General features: G+C 35.2%; 2 protein-coding genes and 1 long non-coding RNA gene across 9 annotated transcripts in view; 2 read left to right on the top strand and 1 right to left on the bottom strand.

The window, feature by feature from the left end:
* UFL1 (UFM1 specific ligase 1) overlaps nucleotides 1–11,102 on the top strand; it is a 32,389-nt gene extending 21,287 nt beyond the window's left edge. For 2 of the 3 annotated variants that reach the window (XM_077903028.1, XM_077903030.1), the window contains 9 exons: nucleotides 736–852; nucleotides 964–1,026; nucleotides 3,915–4,032; nucleotides 5,382–5,545; nucleotides 5,626–5,756; nucleotides 7,315–7,395; nucleotides 7,682–7,767; nucleotides 8,309–8,489; nucleotides 9,088–11,102. In XM_077903028.1, coding sequence (XP_077759154.1) covers nucleotides 736–852; nucleotides 964–1,026; nucleotides 3,915–4,032; nucleotides 5,382–5,545; nucleotides 5,626–5,756; nucleotides 7,315–7,395; nucleotides 7,682–7,767; nucleotides 8,309–8,489; nucleotides 9,088–9,306 — 1,160 coding nt within the window. In that variant the 3' untranslated portion in view covers nucleotides 9,307–11,102. The remainder of the gene's footprint in view (nucleotides 1–735; nucleotides 853–963; nucleotides 1,027–3,914; nucleotides 4,033–5,381; nucleotides 5,546–5,625; nucleotides 5,757–7,314; nucleotides 7,396–7,681; nucleotides 7,768–8,308; nucleotides 8,490–9,087) is intronic. The other variant, XM_077903029.1, reaches the window with a different exon arrangement.
* Nucleotides 4,504–15,573, bottom strand: LOC144317103 (uncharacterized). Of its 2 annotated transcripts, XR_013382983.1 has the most exons (5): nucleotides 15,177–15,573; nucleotides 14,635–14,700; nucleotides 8,971–9,175; nucleotides 5,688–5,838; nucleotides 4,504–5,496 (listed from the first exon to the last, which is right to left on the bottom strand). It is a non-coding gene; the product is annotated as an uncharacterized LOC144317103 (long non-coding RNA). The 2 variants fall into 2 exon arrangements; XR_013382984.1 differs by lacking the exon at nucleotides 14,635–14,700 and having other exon boundaries at nucleotides 4,505–5,496; nucleotides 15,177–15,567.
* FHL5 (four and a half LIM domains 5) overlaps nucleotides 15,420–15,709 on the top strand; it is a 43,099-nt gene continuing 42,809 nt past the window's right edge. For 3 of the 4 annotated variants that reach the window (XM_077903036.1, XM_077903034.1, XM_077903033.1), the window contains exon 1: nucleotides 15,420–15,592. The gene's annotated coding sequence lies outside the window, so the exon portion shown is untranslated. The remainder of the gene's footprint in view (nucleotides 15,593–15,709) is intronic. The other variant, XM_077903032.1, reaches the window with a different exon arrangement.

The raw sequence follows: 15,709 nt of genomic DNA, 5'->3' as shown, positions 1-15,709 counted from the left end.
TATCTCAATAACATTACTTTTACTTAGTGTTTTAGTTTGTCTCATAATTTGTATTTTTTAAGTCTTTATTTAGCTAACAGGTGATCGATAACTGTATTTTTCTACTCATCCAATCTAACATTCATGGGCAGCATTTATTGAGCACATGTTAAGGTGTCAAGCATTGCTTTAATCCTAAGGGTATAAACATTAGTGAGACATGCTCCCTGTTCTCAAGAATTTCATTGTCTCTCTGGATGGTGGGAGACTCAGGATGTCCCCCTGTAAACATGAATAATTATCTTTCAACCAAAAAGACAAAACTAGGGATAATTAAACTTATGAAGTACTGTAATAGGGGATATTAATGAGGCTGTGATAACAGAGATGAGCAAAGGAGGGCACATTTCTTTTGGAGAAGGTAGAAAAAGTGGTAAAGGAATGGATTTGGCCAAGAAAAAGTGAGAGTTACAGAAAAGAGGTATCCTTACAGAAGGAAGAAGAGACTGCATTTAGATCAGGTAAGCTATCTGAGTTGCTCAAATTCAAGAGATTTAACATTTTATTAATTTTTTTATTGACTGAATTACAGAACTTCTGTTGTAATTTAAAAAAAACCTTCAACCTTAAGTAGCAGCTAAAACTTATTTGGCTTTTATTATTCTGCTGTAAAGTTAAATATGACAATATAGTGTCACCATTTTCTAAAAATGGTTGTTTAGTTAGGTAATACTAATGAATATCATTTTCCACCAGAGGGCAGTGGAAGTGTGAGAGGAGGTGGTGGTGGCAATGCTAGAGAGTACAAAATGAAAAAAATCAAGAAGAAAGGAAGAAAAGAAGAGGATAGTGATGATGAGTCATCTCACACTGGTGTGTAGCTTTGTTTTACTCTTCCTTTTATGTGTGTGATTTTGTAAACATTTTCTTAAGATGCATAGAGTTAGATATATAGCTTATACAAGAAGTCCTTTCTTTGCTCAGTTTCAGTGGTCACAAATTCATTTACCATAGTTGAGTTGATGACAGCTGCCTTCCAACAACACGGTTCGTATTTTAATTACTAGGGTGGAGTAACTGTGAGTAATTGCATAAAGTGCAGACATTGCTGCTGGCTCCTCCATCCATTGATCAGCACATAAATAATACACATGCATCATTGAGCCATGACAGTCGCATCACATACTTCAGAGTTTGTCAGTGATTGATCACTGTGTGTCCCTTCTTCACTTTATGCACAGACAACAAACCATGTAGTCATGTTACCTCCTTGCCTCCCATCAATGAATCCATATGACATTTTACAAAATGGATAATCAAAGGGGAATTGGCCACCAAAGATGAAAATGCAGCAAAGAAATGAAAAGTGATAACACTGGAAACAAAATATGGATCACAAATAAATGGTGTTAGAGAAGAACTAGCTGTCTGTGGGAATGTTGCCATTGCCACTGTTCAAGAGACTGGGTATGCAGCCCAAGGAACTGGGTAAATGCACTTACTGACGTCAGCTGGGAAAGTGGTTGTGACAGAAAGGATGAAAATGTCTCAGAGGATGTGAAGTTGGCAGAAACTTCATATTAAAGAATTCTCAGAGATGTTTCACAACATTGGAAGGGCAAGGGATAAAATGCTGTGAACTGTTCCCAAGTTAAAAAAGGAGTATGACAACTTACCAAGGCATAGAAAAGATGCTTGCCCTGTCTTGTAAGTTACAGGATGAGAAGAAGTCAAGCACTAGTCAGACTGTTTTTGATAAGTTTTTTACAAAGAAATAAAATACTTTGTTGCCCAGTGTTTCTGATGAGCTGAATTATATAGTTTACTAAACTATTATTAGCTTTCTTTTTTATCTCCCTTTACATTTATAACCAACAGTAAGAGTTTTCGGTGTTTTCACACATTTTTAAAAGATCACAGAACAATCATAAATTTTTCCATTGTTTATTAACACTTTGCACAGTTTCAACTTGCATAGTCATTTTTATGATTTCCCACTGCCATACAAAACAAATTACAATATTTTGTAAAAAGTGAATTTCTGACTAAGTAGGAAACATTTGTTTTATGCATGTTTAAGTTTTAGGGTAACATGTAATTGGTTGCTTCTATGTAAAGGGGAAAATTAAGTATATGCATCTTCCTTTTTGGAGACTTGTTAGTGTTTGGTACTGTTAAGTTAGCAAGAGACATGTTAGTTTTTCTAAGCAAAATTATGATTCTTTTATGTTTGTGTTTTAAATAAACTTACTTAATGAAACTATGATTCTTCCCTCTACCTTTTCCCCAATAAAAGAAAACTTGAAATGATGATAATTTGAATTTTTTTCCCCCCTTCCACAGATGTCATTATATATGGGCTAGAGCTGGGAGGTGTAGATATCAGGTGCCATGGCTTCAGCTATTAATGTGCTACTACTACTAGTGATAGCAGAATTGCTTAAGATTGATTTTTAAAGTATTCTAAGATAGGTAAAAAATAGCTACTCTTCTCAACATGCATAAAACAATATTAATTAATTAAAACTATCTTCATAGAAACTACTGGCCCTGTTCTTATTTTAAATAGTATTAAGACTGTCCTGTGTTGGTTTTAATTTTTCATTGATTAATGACTTTTTCTATTCTCCAGATGTACTAGGGGTGGGAGAGAAGAGGCATTTAATAAAATATTTCTCTAATATCTGTAGCCTTAAGAAATCATTAAATGAGGCATATGATATTTCTTTTGTGCACAAATTATGGAGAGGAGCTATAAAGATAGTAAAACCATTCTACCTAAAAAAATATAATTTCAGTGCTTTTGAAAAGGAGTTGTGTTATAATCTCTGAAATGGGGGATATAATTAGGTTCTCAGCTAAAATACAGCATCAACTCAGTGTGAAAGATTAAATTATATGGAAATATAATTTAATAACTTGTAAAACACATGCAGGAAGTAAACAGAGAAAGCAGAAACTATGTGATGTGAAAGATCAGGAATGGATAGCAGCTCTCAAAAAGAAAGGATAGTGTATCTCTTCTAAAGTATCTGTTCTAAAGCTGTAATGTCAGCTGCTTAGATCTTGACACATAGTGAAGATTGATTTTTGAGCTATTTTTTATTTTATTTCATTAGTTTTTATTTGTAAGGTTTTGCAAAAACCAAATTTAGCTGGAAATAATCACTTTTATATTTGTACCATATTAATAATGGAAATATTGTTAGCTTTCTTTGTCTGCAACCCATGCTTATCCAAGTTGGTGAGAAGGCATGACATTTCCACACTTAACAATTATTTCCATTACAGTAGCTGCATACAAATTGTCCCCGGCATGGAATTATTTTTGTGAGAGGAAAAATAAATTATAAGTGTAAAATTATGAGGTTTTTTTTTTCTTTTTTTTTTTTCATCTGTGCCTTTCCCAAGAGACAATTTTTAGCTTAATTCTACAGGAGATGTACTTTACCATCTTTTTTCTGAAGATCTTTTTCTGAAGATTTGTAAATTATAAGGATGATTTGATTTTTACTAATTATTTTTTCATAAAGAAGGAAATTCTGCTCGGTATACATTGTTCAACAAAGAGAAGTTATCTTTTTCTTAAAAGATTTTTTTTCCGTCCAGCTGATTGTTTTGGTTTGCCACTTATTTGCATCATCCAAGTTAAGGATGATTAAACAGAAGTTTAATTCATCTTTACTATTTTTTGATTAACTCAGTAAATAGTCATTAAATAAAGTTAGAAAATTATTACTCAAAAGAAATACCTTTATATATCTTAATTTAAAAATTTTTTTCATTGCTTATTGCAATCTGACACTGGCAATATCAGAGTCTTTATGGCAAGCTGTGAATGAATTACTACCTTAGTAAATATGTTAATGAACCTCCTTTGCTTTTAGGTTGCTTTATGTTTTCATTGTTTTTCCCATTGCTCATTTCTACTATAGGAAAGAAGAAGCCAGAGGTCACTTTCATGCTCCAGGATGAGATTGAAGACTTTTTAAGAAAACACATACAAGATGCCCCGGAGGAATGTATTTCTGAACTTGCTGAGTTCTTAATAAAGTAAGTATAAAAAAGTATTTTTCTGTTTTATGATAGAAATTCAATGTTATTAACTAAAATTTTCACAAAGATTATAGAATTACAGAATTTCAGATCTCTTCAAAGCTTAGAATTTAATGTAGCCACCAAATTCCAGCTTTTCTTTGCCTATAAAGGCTGTTCGCTTCAACAAAATGTTAAGTGCTTTGGGCGAGGCAGTGTGGGAAATAAAAGGTGAGAGTGTAAAGGCATCCTCCCATCACTGCTGTTGCAGTCCTGGTTAGGAGAAAAACACTACCACCCATCACTGGATGCTCACTGACGTAGCATGAAAGGTAACAGCTAAAAAGAAAGAAAAGACCAGTTTCTATCTAGATTTGACAGAGAGTAAACAGTACACTTTTAGGGAGAAATAATTTAACAAACTGCCTTCAAAGAATAAATTTAGACAGCAGTAGCTCGCAATTGAGCCAAGCTAAATTTATTATTATTATACAGAAGTAAAAAATTATGGCTCGCCTGGGTGGCTCAGTTGGTTGAGTGTCTGCCTTCAGCTCAGATCATGATGTCAGGGCCCTGGGATCAGTGAGGAGTCTGCTTCTCCCTCTGCCTCTCCCCACCGCTTGTGATCTCTCTCTCTCACATTCTCCCTCTCTCTCAAAAAAAATAAAATCTTAAAAAAATAAAAAAGAAGTAAAAGAAATTGTGAATAACTTGACCATTACTAACTAACATGATTTTCCCTCGTTAGTTCCAGTGTGTAAACATCTATAAATGTAATCCATGAACCCAGTGCATCTGACTTTGAATTTAGAAACAGCTTTTGTAGTGAGATGTTTTTCATTTCACTGAATATTTTTTGTGCATGTATACAGTACATAATCATATTTTTCACATTTGAAAAGTAGAATAGTTACTACTAACCATTTACCATTACTTAAAACAATCTATTCTGAAGTTGTTGAGCATGAAAGGTTTTAAAAAAAAGTTTTTAATATCTTTTATAGTACTTCAGAAATTGAAAGTTTATTGGAATATTCCTAAGGATGGGGAACAGATTTATAGTCTGTTCTCCAAACTAACTTCTAAAAACTACTTTGAATTGAATTTGAATTAAACTTCTGTTACTGCTGTTCTTACTGTCTTTAGTGCAATAATTTTGAGTACTTTAAAATTGAGAAAAATAATGCATTTAAGTTATAAATCCTAGGATTGAAGACAAATTCTTGTGAGTTATTCTCCAAATTCATCTTATTTGTTTAAAAAGTATAGAGGTCTTTTCTTAAGGCTTATTTCCATAGAAGCAAAATTTCTTATATGTATAAACGCAGTGTGCTTTACTACACTAAATATATTTATCTTGTGCACAGACCTCTTAACAAAGCTTATCTCGAGGTGGTACGTTCAGTGTTCATGTCTTCAACTTCTGCCTCTGGAACTGGTAGAAAGTGCACAATCAAGGACTTGCAAGAAGAGGTTTCAAACCTGTACAATAATATACGGCTGTTTGAAAAAGGGGTGAAGTTCTTTACAGGTATACTTAATACTATTTTTTCATTGATTTTCATAGTTGTTCTTGGACATTCATTTTAATAAAGCACCTTTATTTTCCAGATGATACACAGGCTGCGCTTACAAAGCACTTGCTGAAGACAGTGTGTACTGATATCACTAACCTCATTTTCAACTTCTTAGCCTCGGATTTAATGATGGCAGTAGACGATCCTGCAGCTATTACAAGTGAAGTATGATAGTGATTTTCTTGCATTCTTGATGTATTATGTTTTGAAACTAAAGCATATTTTATTTTCTCACATTGGAAGTAGTCTAAAGGAAAGAATAAAATATAGGAAAGGGTTTTTAAGAAGAAAAATATCCATCAGATTTTTAGTTTAAATTGGTAATATAACCAGTCTGTTGAAAATAATGATGCTTAATTACTTTGGAATCAACATTTTTATTTTTTCCTAATCATTGTCATGTTACATCCCCTTTTCCTGCTGAGTTGCTGATCCCTTGACCATGTTCTGGCCAGATTTCATAACTTTACAGTCATTTTAATGTAGTGACCCCATCTCATTTTAATATTTAGATGAATTGTAGTTTACTTGTTAAAATGCTAATCTTAAATTCAAAGTTCATTTCTTTCTTTTTCAAGATGTGAGGTATAGCTGTGGCTCCCAGTTATGTGTTCTGTCCCTAACCTCCTCCTTCTCTTCTCTATCCTTATATTTCCACTTAAAGCTGGAGATTCAGGAAAAATGAAGGAGGCAGAAGTGTTTTATAGGAATGACTGCATATCACTAGTTATGATCTAGGCCCAATGCCGTGTGACCTCATGATGTGTCTGTTGCCACATAGGCGGTGTAGGTTGTTTTGGGGGCTGTTTTTCAGCATGTGGCTTCCCCTCATAGCAAGAACCTCCCCTTAAACCTCCAAACAGAGATACATTTATTTTTCTCTTCTGCCCTAGCAAAGTACTATCCCCCTTCCTTCTTCACCTTGAGCAGTGAATCTCCCAACTGCCTGGATAATTCCATGTAACCTGCCTCTGTACCAATCTCTGCTGTGGGAAATACATGGGGTCCTGTCCCATGCCCTTCAGGGCCTACAGAAGAACCGGTGTGGCATGTGACAGTGAGTCAGTAGGTTTCCCCGGACTTCCAAGACTCACTGTAATGTTCAGGGCCCACTAGCCAAACCATTCCACTAGGCCTCCACTAGAAATTTCACACTTGATAGGGCCATCAGACTCTCGTAAAGAATGCCACCAAATTTCATGAGGCACATCTATGTGGAGAGGGGTGCTGAAAAGATTCCACACACCATATACTATATAGTATAAAAAGTAGCCATCCATGGAGCACGTTCTCTAGTTTATTATAGGCATTCTTAAACTTAGGAGTAGGAACCCCCCCTCATCTGGCATTAGGGAGAAACACTCTTCCCACCCCAATGGAAAAGAGAGAGTAGCCTCTTACCCCAAATTCTCTTTTTCCCACAGGATGAATGGTTTTGTCTATCCCCATTCCCTCCACCGCCACCCCTTCTTAACACTGCTGGGCCAGAAAGGGGCTAGTAGGGCTTTATCTAGCCTGGTTGTCTGACGGGCTATCAGCTAGCTCTCAGATTGTAGAATGTTTTTAACATATTTTTGTTCCTAGTTTGAAAGCTAAAATTCAAAAAACAAAGATAAGTTCCATTCAGTGTCTTATTATAATAATAAATATACTTTGTTTTGTTTAATCTTATATCTACAACATGTCAAAGTCATAATACCAAAAGAATTTTTTCCCCTTACAGGTAAGAAAAAAAATTTTAAGTAAATTATCAGAAGAAACCAAAGTAGCTCTCACAAAACTCCATAGCTCTCTGAATGAAAAGGTAAGTAAAGTTTGATTCTGTTTAGATAATCGGGCTAGAATTTGTGGTCTTTGAGTAGATTTTTATCAGGATAAATGTAAACTAAATCTCTTTGAGAGATGAGGGGAGAACAGGCTGGGAACATTTTATCCTCTTTAGTCCTAAATCACAATTTCAAGTTTAATGACAAAATGACCTCTTTAAAAATTGTATTTGGGGTGTAAAATTATAAAACATTATTAAATGACTATATTTCTTTAGGCAGCCTGTTAATAAAAGTAAATTGTGGCATTAAATACTATTTCAGAGCATAGAAGACTTTCTTTCTTGTCTGGATTCTGCAGCAGAAGCTTGTGATATAATGATGAAAAGGGGAGACAAAAAAAGGGAAAGGTAACATTGAATTAATCTTATATGATTAATAAATTCTTAGATGTGTGACATGAAGTTGGAATTTGACTATCTGAATCTTGCACGGAGAACTCTTGTATCCAAATGGCTACAAACCTTCAAGCATATTCAAATTCAATGCGTAGATGTCCCCCTCTGGCCCATGTTGATAAAGTAGCAAGGTCCCCTAATGCCATAGTTGATCAAGCCTGGGAACTTTCTACTAGCTTTGAGACCTTCTTCATAGGACATCTTACTTACATCAGTGCACTTCTGTTTGATCCCCAGTAACTCAAAATAAAAAGTACACTTTGAAGATCCCTGCTATATAGTTTTCTCCTATCATTTTCTAGCATATTAGTTTATCCACACCATTTAGGGTTAAGTGGGTCTATATTTCATATTTAAAATGTCCCTTAAGATGTTCATGGAGCTAGATAATTAAACTAGAAAAGCTAAAAATGAATACAGAAGGGAAGAACTAAAATTGGTGAGAGCTTGTTAAAATATGAGAATGTGTTTTTGTGATTTTATTTTTGTTTAGGCAGATACTGTTCCAGCATCGACAAGCACTGGTTGAGCAGCTAAAAGTCACAGAAGACCCTGCTCTTATTCTGCACCTCACAGCAGTCCTTCTGTTTCAGTTCTCAACCCACAGCATGCTCCATGCACCTGGAAGATGTGTCCCACAGATCATTGCTTTTCTTAATAGTAAAATTCCAGAGGTATTACATTTTGCATGCACTTGAAACTTTTAAAGCTTTCAGATTCTGAATATTTTGAATGGGTAGATATGAATCATTATGAACAATAAGACACAAAACATATTAATGTGATTTCCTGTTCCAAGAATGTGAACAGTGAATCAGAAGATTGACTTTAAAAACTTAGCATAGTTTAGGAATCTTTTGGGATTCTATAAGATCTATGGTAAAAAAGAAGTCTTTCATTGCAGCTTATGCAGATGTAACCTGTCCTTCAAGGACCAGTTCAAAAAGTCTTACCCTGCACAAATTCTTCTGAGAGATTTCTCAGCCAAAAATAATTTGGCTCTTTGAGCTTCCATAATCATTTTGACTTAATCTCTGGTGATAGAACCTAGCTAAGTCAGTTTACATTTAAATGATCTGTTTTCATGTTTTATCATCCCTAACCTGTAAACCACTTGCCAGCAAAGGACCTTGCTGGATTTAGCTTTCTACTTACGTGGCCAGTGATTTGTAAAAATGAAGATTTTTTTTGTGTATTGGTGAACAAATCCACTTGTTCCACAGAAAATTAAATGATGTTTGTTAAAGTTTCTTCTCCTTTATCTTTCCACAGGATCAGCATGCTCTTTTGGTAAAGTATCAAGGTTTAGTTGTAAAGCATTTAGTCAGTCAGAATAAGAAGACTGGACAGGGAGATGATCCTATAAGTGATGAATTAGACAAAGAACAAGAAGATATCAGCAATGCTACTCGTAAAGAGCTTCAAGAACTTTCTTCATCCATTAAAGACCTTATTCTCAAATCCAGGAAATCATCTGTGACAGAAGAATAATGATCATAATTTACTTTTGTCATAATAATAATCATTTTTTCCAAAGTTTAAGGTGACTGGTTACCAAAAAATACTTCACAATCCTCGGTTCTCCCCAGTCACCACCCCCCCTACACACACACACACAGACACACACACACACACACACACACACACACATAATTCAGTTTAAATAGTAGTGTTGTATTTAGTGTAAATCTTATAAAAATGTGAAAGTTTTGTAAATTGGGTTCAACCATGGAAGATTTCTTTTTCACATTATAATTCTAAAAATTACCATTTCAGGCTTATTTTATTTTCAGATGCTGAATGAAGAATAAATTTTCTGATATCTGTCATGTCTAGAAAAGGACTCATTCATTGTGTTGTTAGATTTCAAGTGACATTATTTATATATATATTAGGCAGAACCTTAAAATGTGGTCATGTTTTTTTAAAAAAGGAAAGAAAACCCTTTGATGTCAGAAATAAAAATCGTGGATTTTAAAATTAAAAGAATGCTTCAAACCTAAAATACAAAAATTTGAAAAAAAAAAAAAGAAAGAAAGAAAGAAAATTTATTACTATACTCTTGCTCTGGCAGAAAGCCTCCCATCTCCCTGACAAGAGTGGACTTTTATGTGGTTGGCAGTTTGAGGGACTGTCTTTGCAGGTGCAGAAGAATACCAGAGGGGCTCACACACTGTTGTGGTCTATTCTAACACAAGATGCTAGCGAGTGAGAGGAATGATAAAAGTTACTTCTTAAGAGGTATAAGTCACATTTTAACATTAGAATAACTAAAAATGTGATACAAGTATTTTTCTTTAACCCAATTTGCATTTCTAAATGTTATATTTTATATCACTAATCACTCTGGCATCTAATTCTTTGTTGTGGTAGGATCTCTAGGTGCATTGAAGTCATTGGAACATTTTTTCCCCAAAAAATGAAAACCCTTATGAGAAAATAGATTTCTTATTATCTGAAGACTATTAGTAGTTAAAAGTAACAGTTCCTTGGAGTAATAATTTCAAGCAAATGAGTTTTAAGCAACAATTTACTATATATCAAAAAAATTATTTTGAATATAATAGTAAGTTAAATCTCAAGTACGAAAAGTACTATTTTATGTAATTCCTTATACATCATTTAAAACTCTTGTTTCAAAATGTTTGAATACCAGTATCAGTCTACCTCTAATTCCAGACGAAGTATTAATACTGAATGAAAGAAACTGATATAATTGTTAACTAAGCATTATTATTAAACTTGATAGAAATATAACATAAATTTAAAAATGTTTTTCCATTGATAATTTTCTATTAATGTATTTTCATATGGGCAAAGGAAGAAAAATGACAAATTCTCTGCGACCACAAACTCGTTAGTTTTTATTCAACTTTCAAAATATTGAACAACGAACCTCATGTTTTTTTCAGTCTTTTAAAAACCTTATCCTCTATGTTTCAGCAGATACCAAAGTAATCCACATTTGTGTCACACTAGATCATAGACAACGAAGCAAATAAAATCTTTCTGACTTTCTTAATTTGTAGGAGTAAAAATATGAGAAACAAGCAAATGAAAAGAAAACCATTCTCTCTTGTTCACATTAATTTTTTTCATTTATCAAAATGGTTCATATTTTCCATAGTAAATAAGAACGGTTTTTATCGTTTTTGAAGATAAAGTTATATAGCTGATTTTGTATGTAAAATTCTAATTTCAATAAAATGAAAATTCTTAAATGGTTATTATGATCTTGGGCAGATTTAAGAATGTTATTAAAAATAAAGTTGCCTGTTTCTATTAAATTTTGTAGTACTTTGAAGCTTCCATTATTTTAATTACTAGAATGCATTGTGCATATATGTAACATATTTACATTTTAAAATTCTTATACTGAACATTTTTCAAAGATTTTATTTTTCTTACACAAAAATAGTTCCATAGTCCTCAGTATCTCATCTTTTGAGCATTTGCCTTTCATGAACCATTTCACCTTAGTAAATCATTTTCAGTTAGCTGGATTTCAGGAAATGTGCAGCTATCTGCTAGTTTCTACTGTTGGAGATACTACAGAGATAATTGAATAATGTGTTCCATCTCCAGACCATGTGTTTCTGAAGAGTCCAGGGAAACCCACTTCTGGCCTTCAGAAGGATTCCGTGAACTGTGGCATATCTTATCAAAATTACAGTGAATTTTCAGAAAAGACATTGATATTGAATCGGAATAATAAGTGTGGAAGTTGCTTAACCTGAATATAGAACCATCTTGAACCTTTTAGAGAATATGTTTTAGTCAGACCATAAAGTACCAAGGATGAGGTCAAAGTGCAACAGTGCTAGTGCAGCCTACAGATTGAGAAGAAACAGTTCCTTCCTTCCCCAGAAATGCTACTTGACCCAGGGCTACATGGGATTTTGTTTTTTCTTTTTCCTATCAAGAACTAACCTGTGAGTTGGGTAGAGGGTGGGGACAAAAGGAAGATTTGCTTTCTTTGACAAATACCAGTGAAGCCTTTAATGTATATGGGAGATGAAAGAAACACACATAGGTAAACTCTGGGATGTACATTTTCCATGGAAATCGGGCCACTATTAAAGTGGCCATTAAAATGGCCAAAGGATTCACACAAGTTGTTCTACCTTGAAGACTGCACTAAGCAAAAAATAAATAGAAACCAAGAGAGACTTATCCCAAACCATCAAAAAAAAAGAAACCTTGACTTTCAAGCTTTCAAAAACCATGTTTATTCTATCTACATCACCAAACAAGAATAATTACTATAAACATGTATTAAATTTTTATAAGTTCTCAGTGTTGTGTTTTATTTTACCAGCCTTGCCTATATTTGTACCTCTATTTCTCTTCAGCGATTAGTAGTAGGACTTAACCTTGGCACATGTTTAAAAACCAGGAAGGAAGGGATTATGTTGTGGTGTGATGAAAGAAAGGGGAGACCTGGTGAATTTAAATCCTTGGCTCAGCAATCTCCTGGATCCTGTCTGACTGCTAAGTACTAAAGTACAAATGTAAATCATAAAAAATACACCTTGTTTTCCTTTTTTTTTTTTTTAAGATTTTATTTATTCATTCATGAGAGACACACATAGAAAGAGAGGCAAAGGGAGGAGCAGGCTCCAGGCAGGGACCCCGATGTGGGACTCAATCCCAGGTCTCCAGGATCATGACCTGGGCAGAAGGCAGCGCTAAACCGCTGAGCCACCTGGGCTGCCCCTACACCTTGTTTTCAAAGAGATGGCAAGGATCAACAACTAATAGGGTTCTGAGAGAAGTAAGCAGGGATTGCTGTGGGGGAAGAAATGAAAGTCAACTGTCTTGCACAGCAGGGAGGGAAGTAAACTGGCTAGAGATGACCTAAACTGAGTCCTGAAAGAAAAGTAGGACTAGCCTCCTGAAAATAGGGGAATGGAGAGCAGGCAGATGTTTCTGGGACAGAAGAGATCTGGAAGTGCTAAGACATGAACTAATATGAAATACACATTTGGGAAACCCTAAGTATGAGAAATATGAAAAACAGTCTGGGGAAGTAGTATAAGATGAAGCTAAGAGATGAGAGAGATCCTGAAATTCATATGTACGCTAAGAAAAACGTTAGCCGTTTTCCTGAAAACAAGGGGAGCGTTTTCACAATTACGTTAACCAGGAAAAGAAGGGAATTAGATTTGCCATTTAGAAAAACCACCCATTCCCAAAGTTAGTTTGACAACTTACCAAAAACTTTAAAATATTTGTGAAATCAGTGTCTCTCCTGTCTGAAAGGTAAAATGTGAACTTAATGTGAGGAAATCTTTTTCCCAGCCTGTAATTGAAGGGGAGCATGGACAACCTGTCTTGCACAGAAGGGAGGTGGTCTTCTTGGCTCTGAAATCCTCTTGCTTATTCAGAGGTTAGTCCACCAAAGAAAAAACCCTTTCTCTGCCTAGCCAAGCTAAGACAAAGGTCCCAAGGGTTTTCTTTCATGTTTCTTGACATTCAACGTGAAGAAAAAGCACTTGATCAAATTGCTTTCCTACTAAGCCTGTCTATTCACCTAAAATGTACCTTTAACTTCACTCTGTTACATAGACTTAGAGATTGGATAATTGCTTGAAGGCAGGACACATGGTAAGTAAGAATACATAGTAGTTTAATATCTAATCAATGGAAATTAGCTCAAAATGAGTGTTGTGTATTTTTCTCCTTCCCCCTTTCTTGTGGAAATCTAAGTCCTTGTGATTCATACATTATAAACGCTCAGGGTTAGTTTTGATGTTGAAGGAAACAGAAGAGGACTATTCCAGAATATATTTCATGTGTTTCATTATATTGTAGCCTTTATTCACAACCACTTTAAAAATGTTTGATTTGGGAAGTCACTCACAGTATATTAAGTGAAAGAGGATGCAGAACTATATCTAATGTGGTCTTGGTTTTCTAATTAAATATACTGTATAAACATTTGCATAAATACATTTACACAAACATTTCATTGTATAGTTCTATGCGTGCATACAAAATACTCTAAAGAGATTTGGGCTAAGATTTGGGTTGTGACTGTCTCTTAGATTGCAAGTCATTTTAAGTTTTCTTTATTTTTTCAATTCTTATTACAGGTTTTCTGCAAAAAGCATGTATCAAATTATAAATTTGATAAACTGATATTTTAAAATATTGTTTTACAGTGTCATGTAAGAAAATGATAGAAGGGGACCAAACTGAGGCAGATACCAATCATTTTAGGACTGATAAAGTAATCCAAGTGAGAAATATGAGGACCAGAATGCAGGGACAATGACAAATTTGAGGGAGGTCTAACGAAGTAGCACCAGCAGAAGTTGGGGATGGGGATGAATGAGGTTGGTGGAGAATGAGTGAGGACAGTCTAAGATGATGGCTTGGATGACTCTGTCATACCCTGAGAGAGGAACTCCAGCAGACCAGCAGGTTTGGAGTGGGGTGAAGAAGGTGGTTTGTTAGGGACTTTCCAGTTTGAGGTGCCCGAGGACCTGAAGACAAAGGCCAACAGACAACCGGATATAGGTCTGGGATCTTAGTGATAACGATTGAGAGTACAGGTGTGGGAGTCCTATCATTACTAATGGTCTCCTTAAGGAACGCAATGGTCAGTGCACAGAGAGGCACACTCAACTGTGGAGGAAGCTCTGGGGAAGGGTGAGATGAATAAAGGGAGAGGAGGCTCGGGATGGTGAGCGCAAGGAGGAAATCAGTGCAACTTAGTGAACCAAGGGCAAATTTCAAAGAAGAAACAGACGTATCCAGAAATGAGAAATTTCAGGTAAGCTTAATGACAGTGCCCTTGAGAGTGCCGATTAAGACCTTTTGATGAACTTCATCATGAAGCTTTTTGGTGAAGTGGTCCAGGTGGAAGACCTCTGGAACAGTCTGAGGAGGAAACAGGAGGATTAGAAGTTTTATCAGTGAATGTAGATCACCCTCTTAGGGAGCACAGGCGTAAACGAGGGCAATGGCCCCATAATTAGCTGGGAACATATGCAATTTTATATCTCCAGGACTCCACTTCCTCACCTATGAAAGGATAAAAATAATGCCTGCAATAGTATCATGAAGATCAGAATCTATTACTAGTTGAACATACTTGTGTCCTTTTACTGCATCAATCTGTGGTTGCTGCTCACCAGTTTTGTTTTTTTTTTTTCGTATCTTAATCATCAAATTCAGGTGAAGAGCAATGCACACAGTCAACCGGTTTTGCATTTCCCTAACTCAAGGTATTTTCTATTGTATATACCTGAGTTCGATCTCATAAAATATTAGTATATACTCCCATTAGCACTTTGAATAAGAACAGCTTTTGTCTGGGAATAAATGAACTTAAGGCAGAACATTTCTTCTCTCACCTCATCTTACAAAACGAAGAGACAGCCTCAAGTAGAGTCCAGGAGCCAACGTCATTTGCTTTATGGATCAAATTGACCCACGTATTCTGGATTAGTTCAAGATTCAAACATTTCTTTAGATCCAACTCTCGAAATCTCTATCCCCTTTTTATTTTTTTAATTGAAGATTTCATAAGACCAAGTCTCTGCTTAAATGAAGTCACACAGCCATGCCGTGACGTAACAATTGTTGCCAGCTCATAGGGCAATAGGCAGAAGCAGGTAACGGTGAGTCCACAATGCAGGTTCAGGAAGCAGGTAAATACCTGGAGTTATTCTAGTCAAATCCAAGGCTCAAAGTTCCCAAACTTCCCAAGAAGGCAGTGATAGGGGCCACAACCCAGGGCTTCTCTTTCAAGCTACCAAAAATTCTGCAGGTAAGAACATGGGGCCTCCTCTCTTTCCAGATGGTTCAGCCAGAAAACTCTGTACTGCAACCATTTCTAACCTAAAAGATAGGTTCAGAGAGTTATCAGAAAACAAAACAAAAAAAT

The sequence above is a fragment of the Canis aureus genome, chromosome 7 (assembly GCF_053574225.1).
Source record: "Canis aureus isolate CA01 chromosome 7, VMU_Caureus_v.1.0, whole genome shotgun sequence".
Taxonomy (NCBI): domain Eukaryota; kingdom Metazoa; phylum Chordata; class Mammalia; order Carnivora; family Canidae; genus Canis; species Canis aureus.
This window is presented reverse-complemented; position numbering and strand designations above follow the sequence as displayed.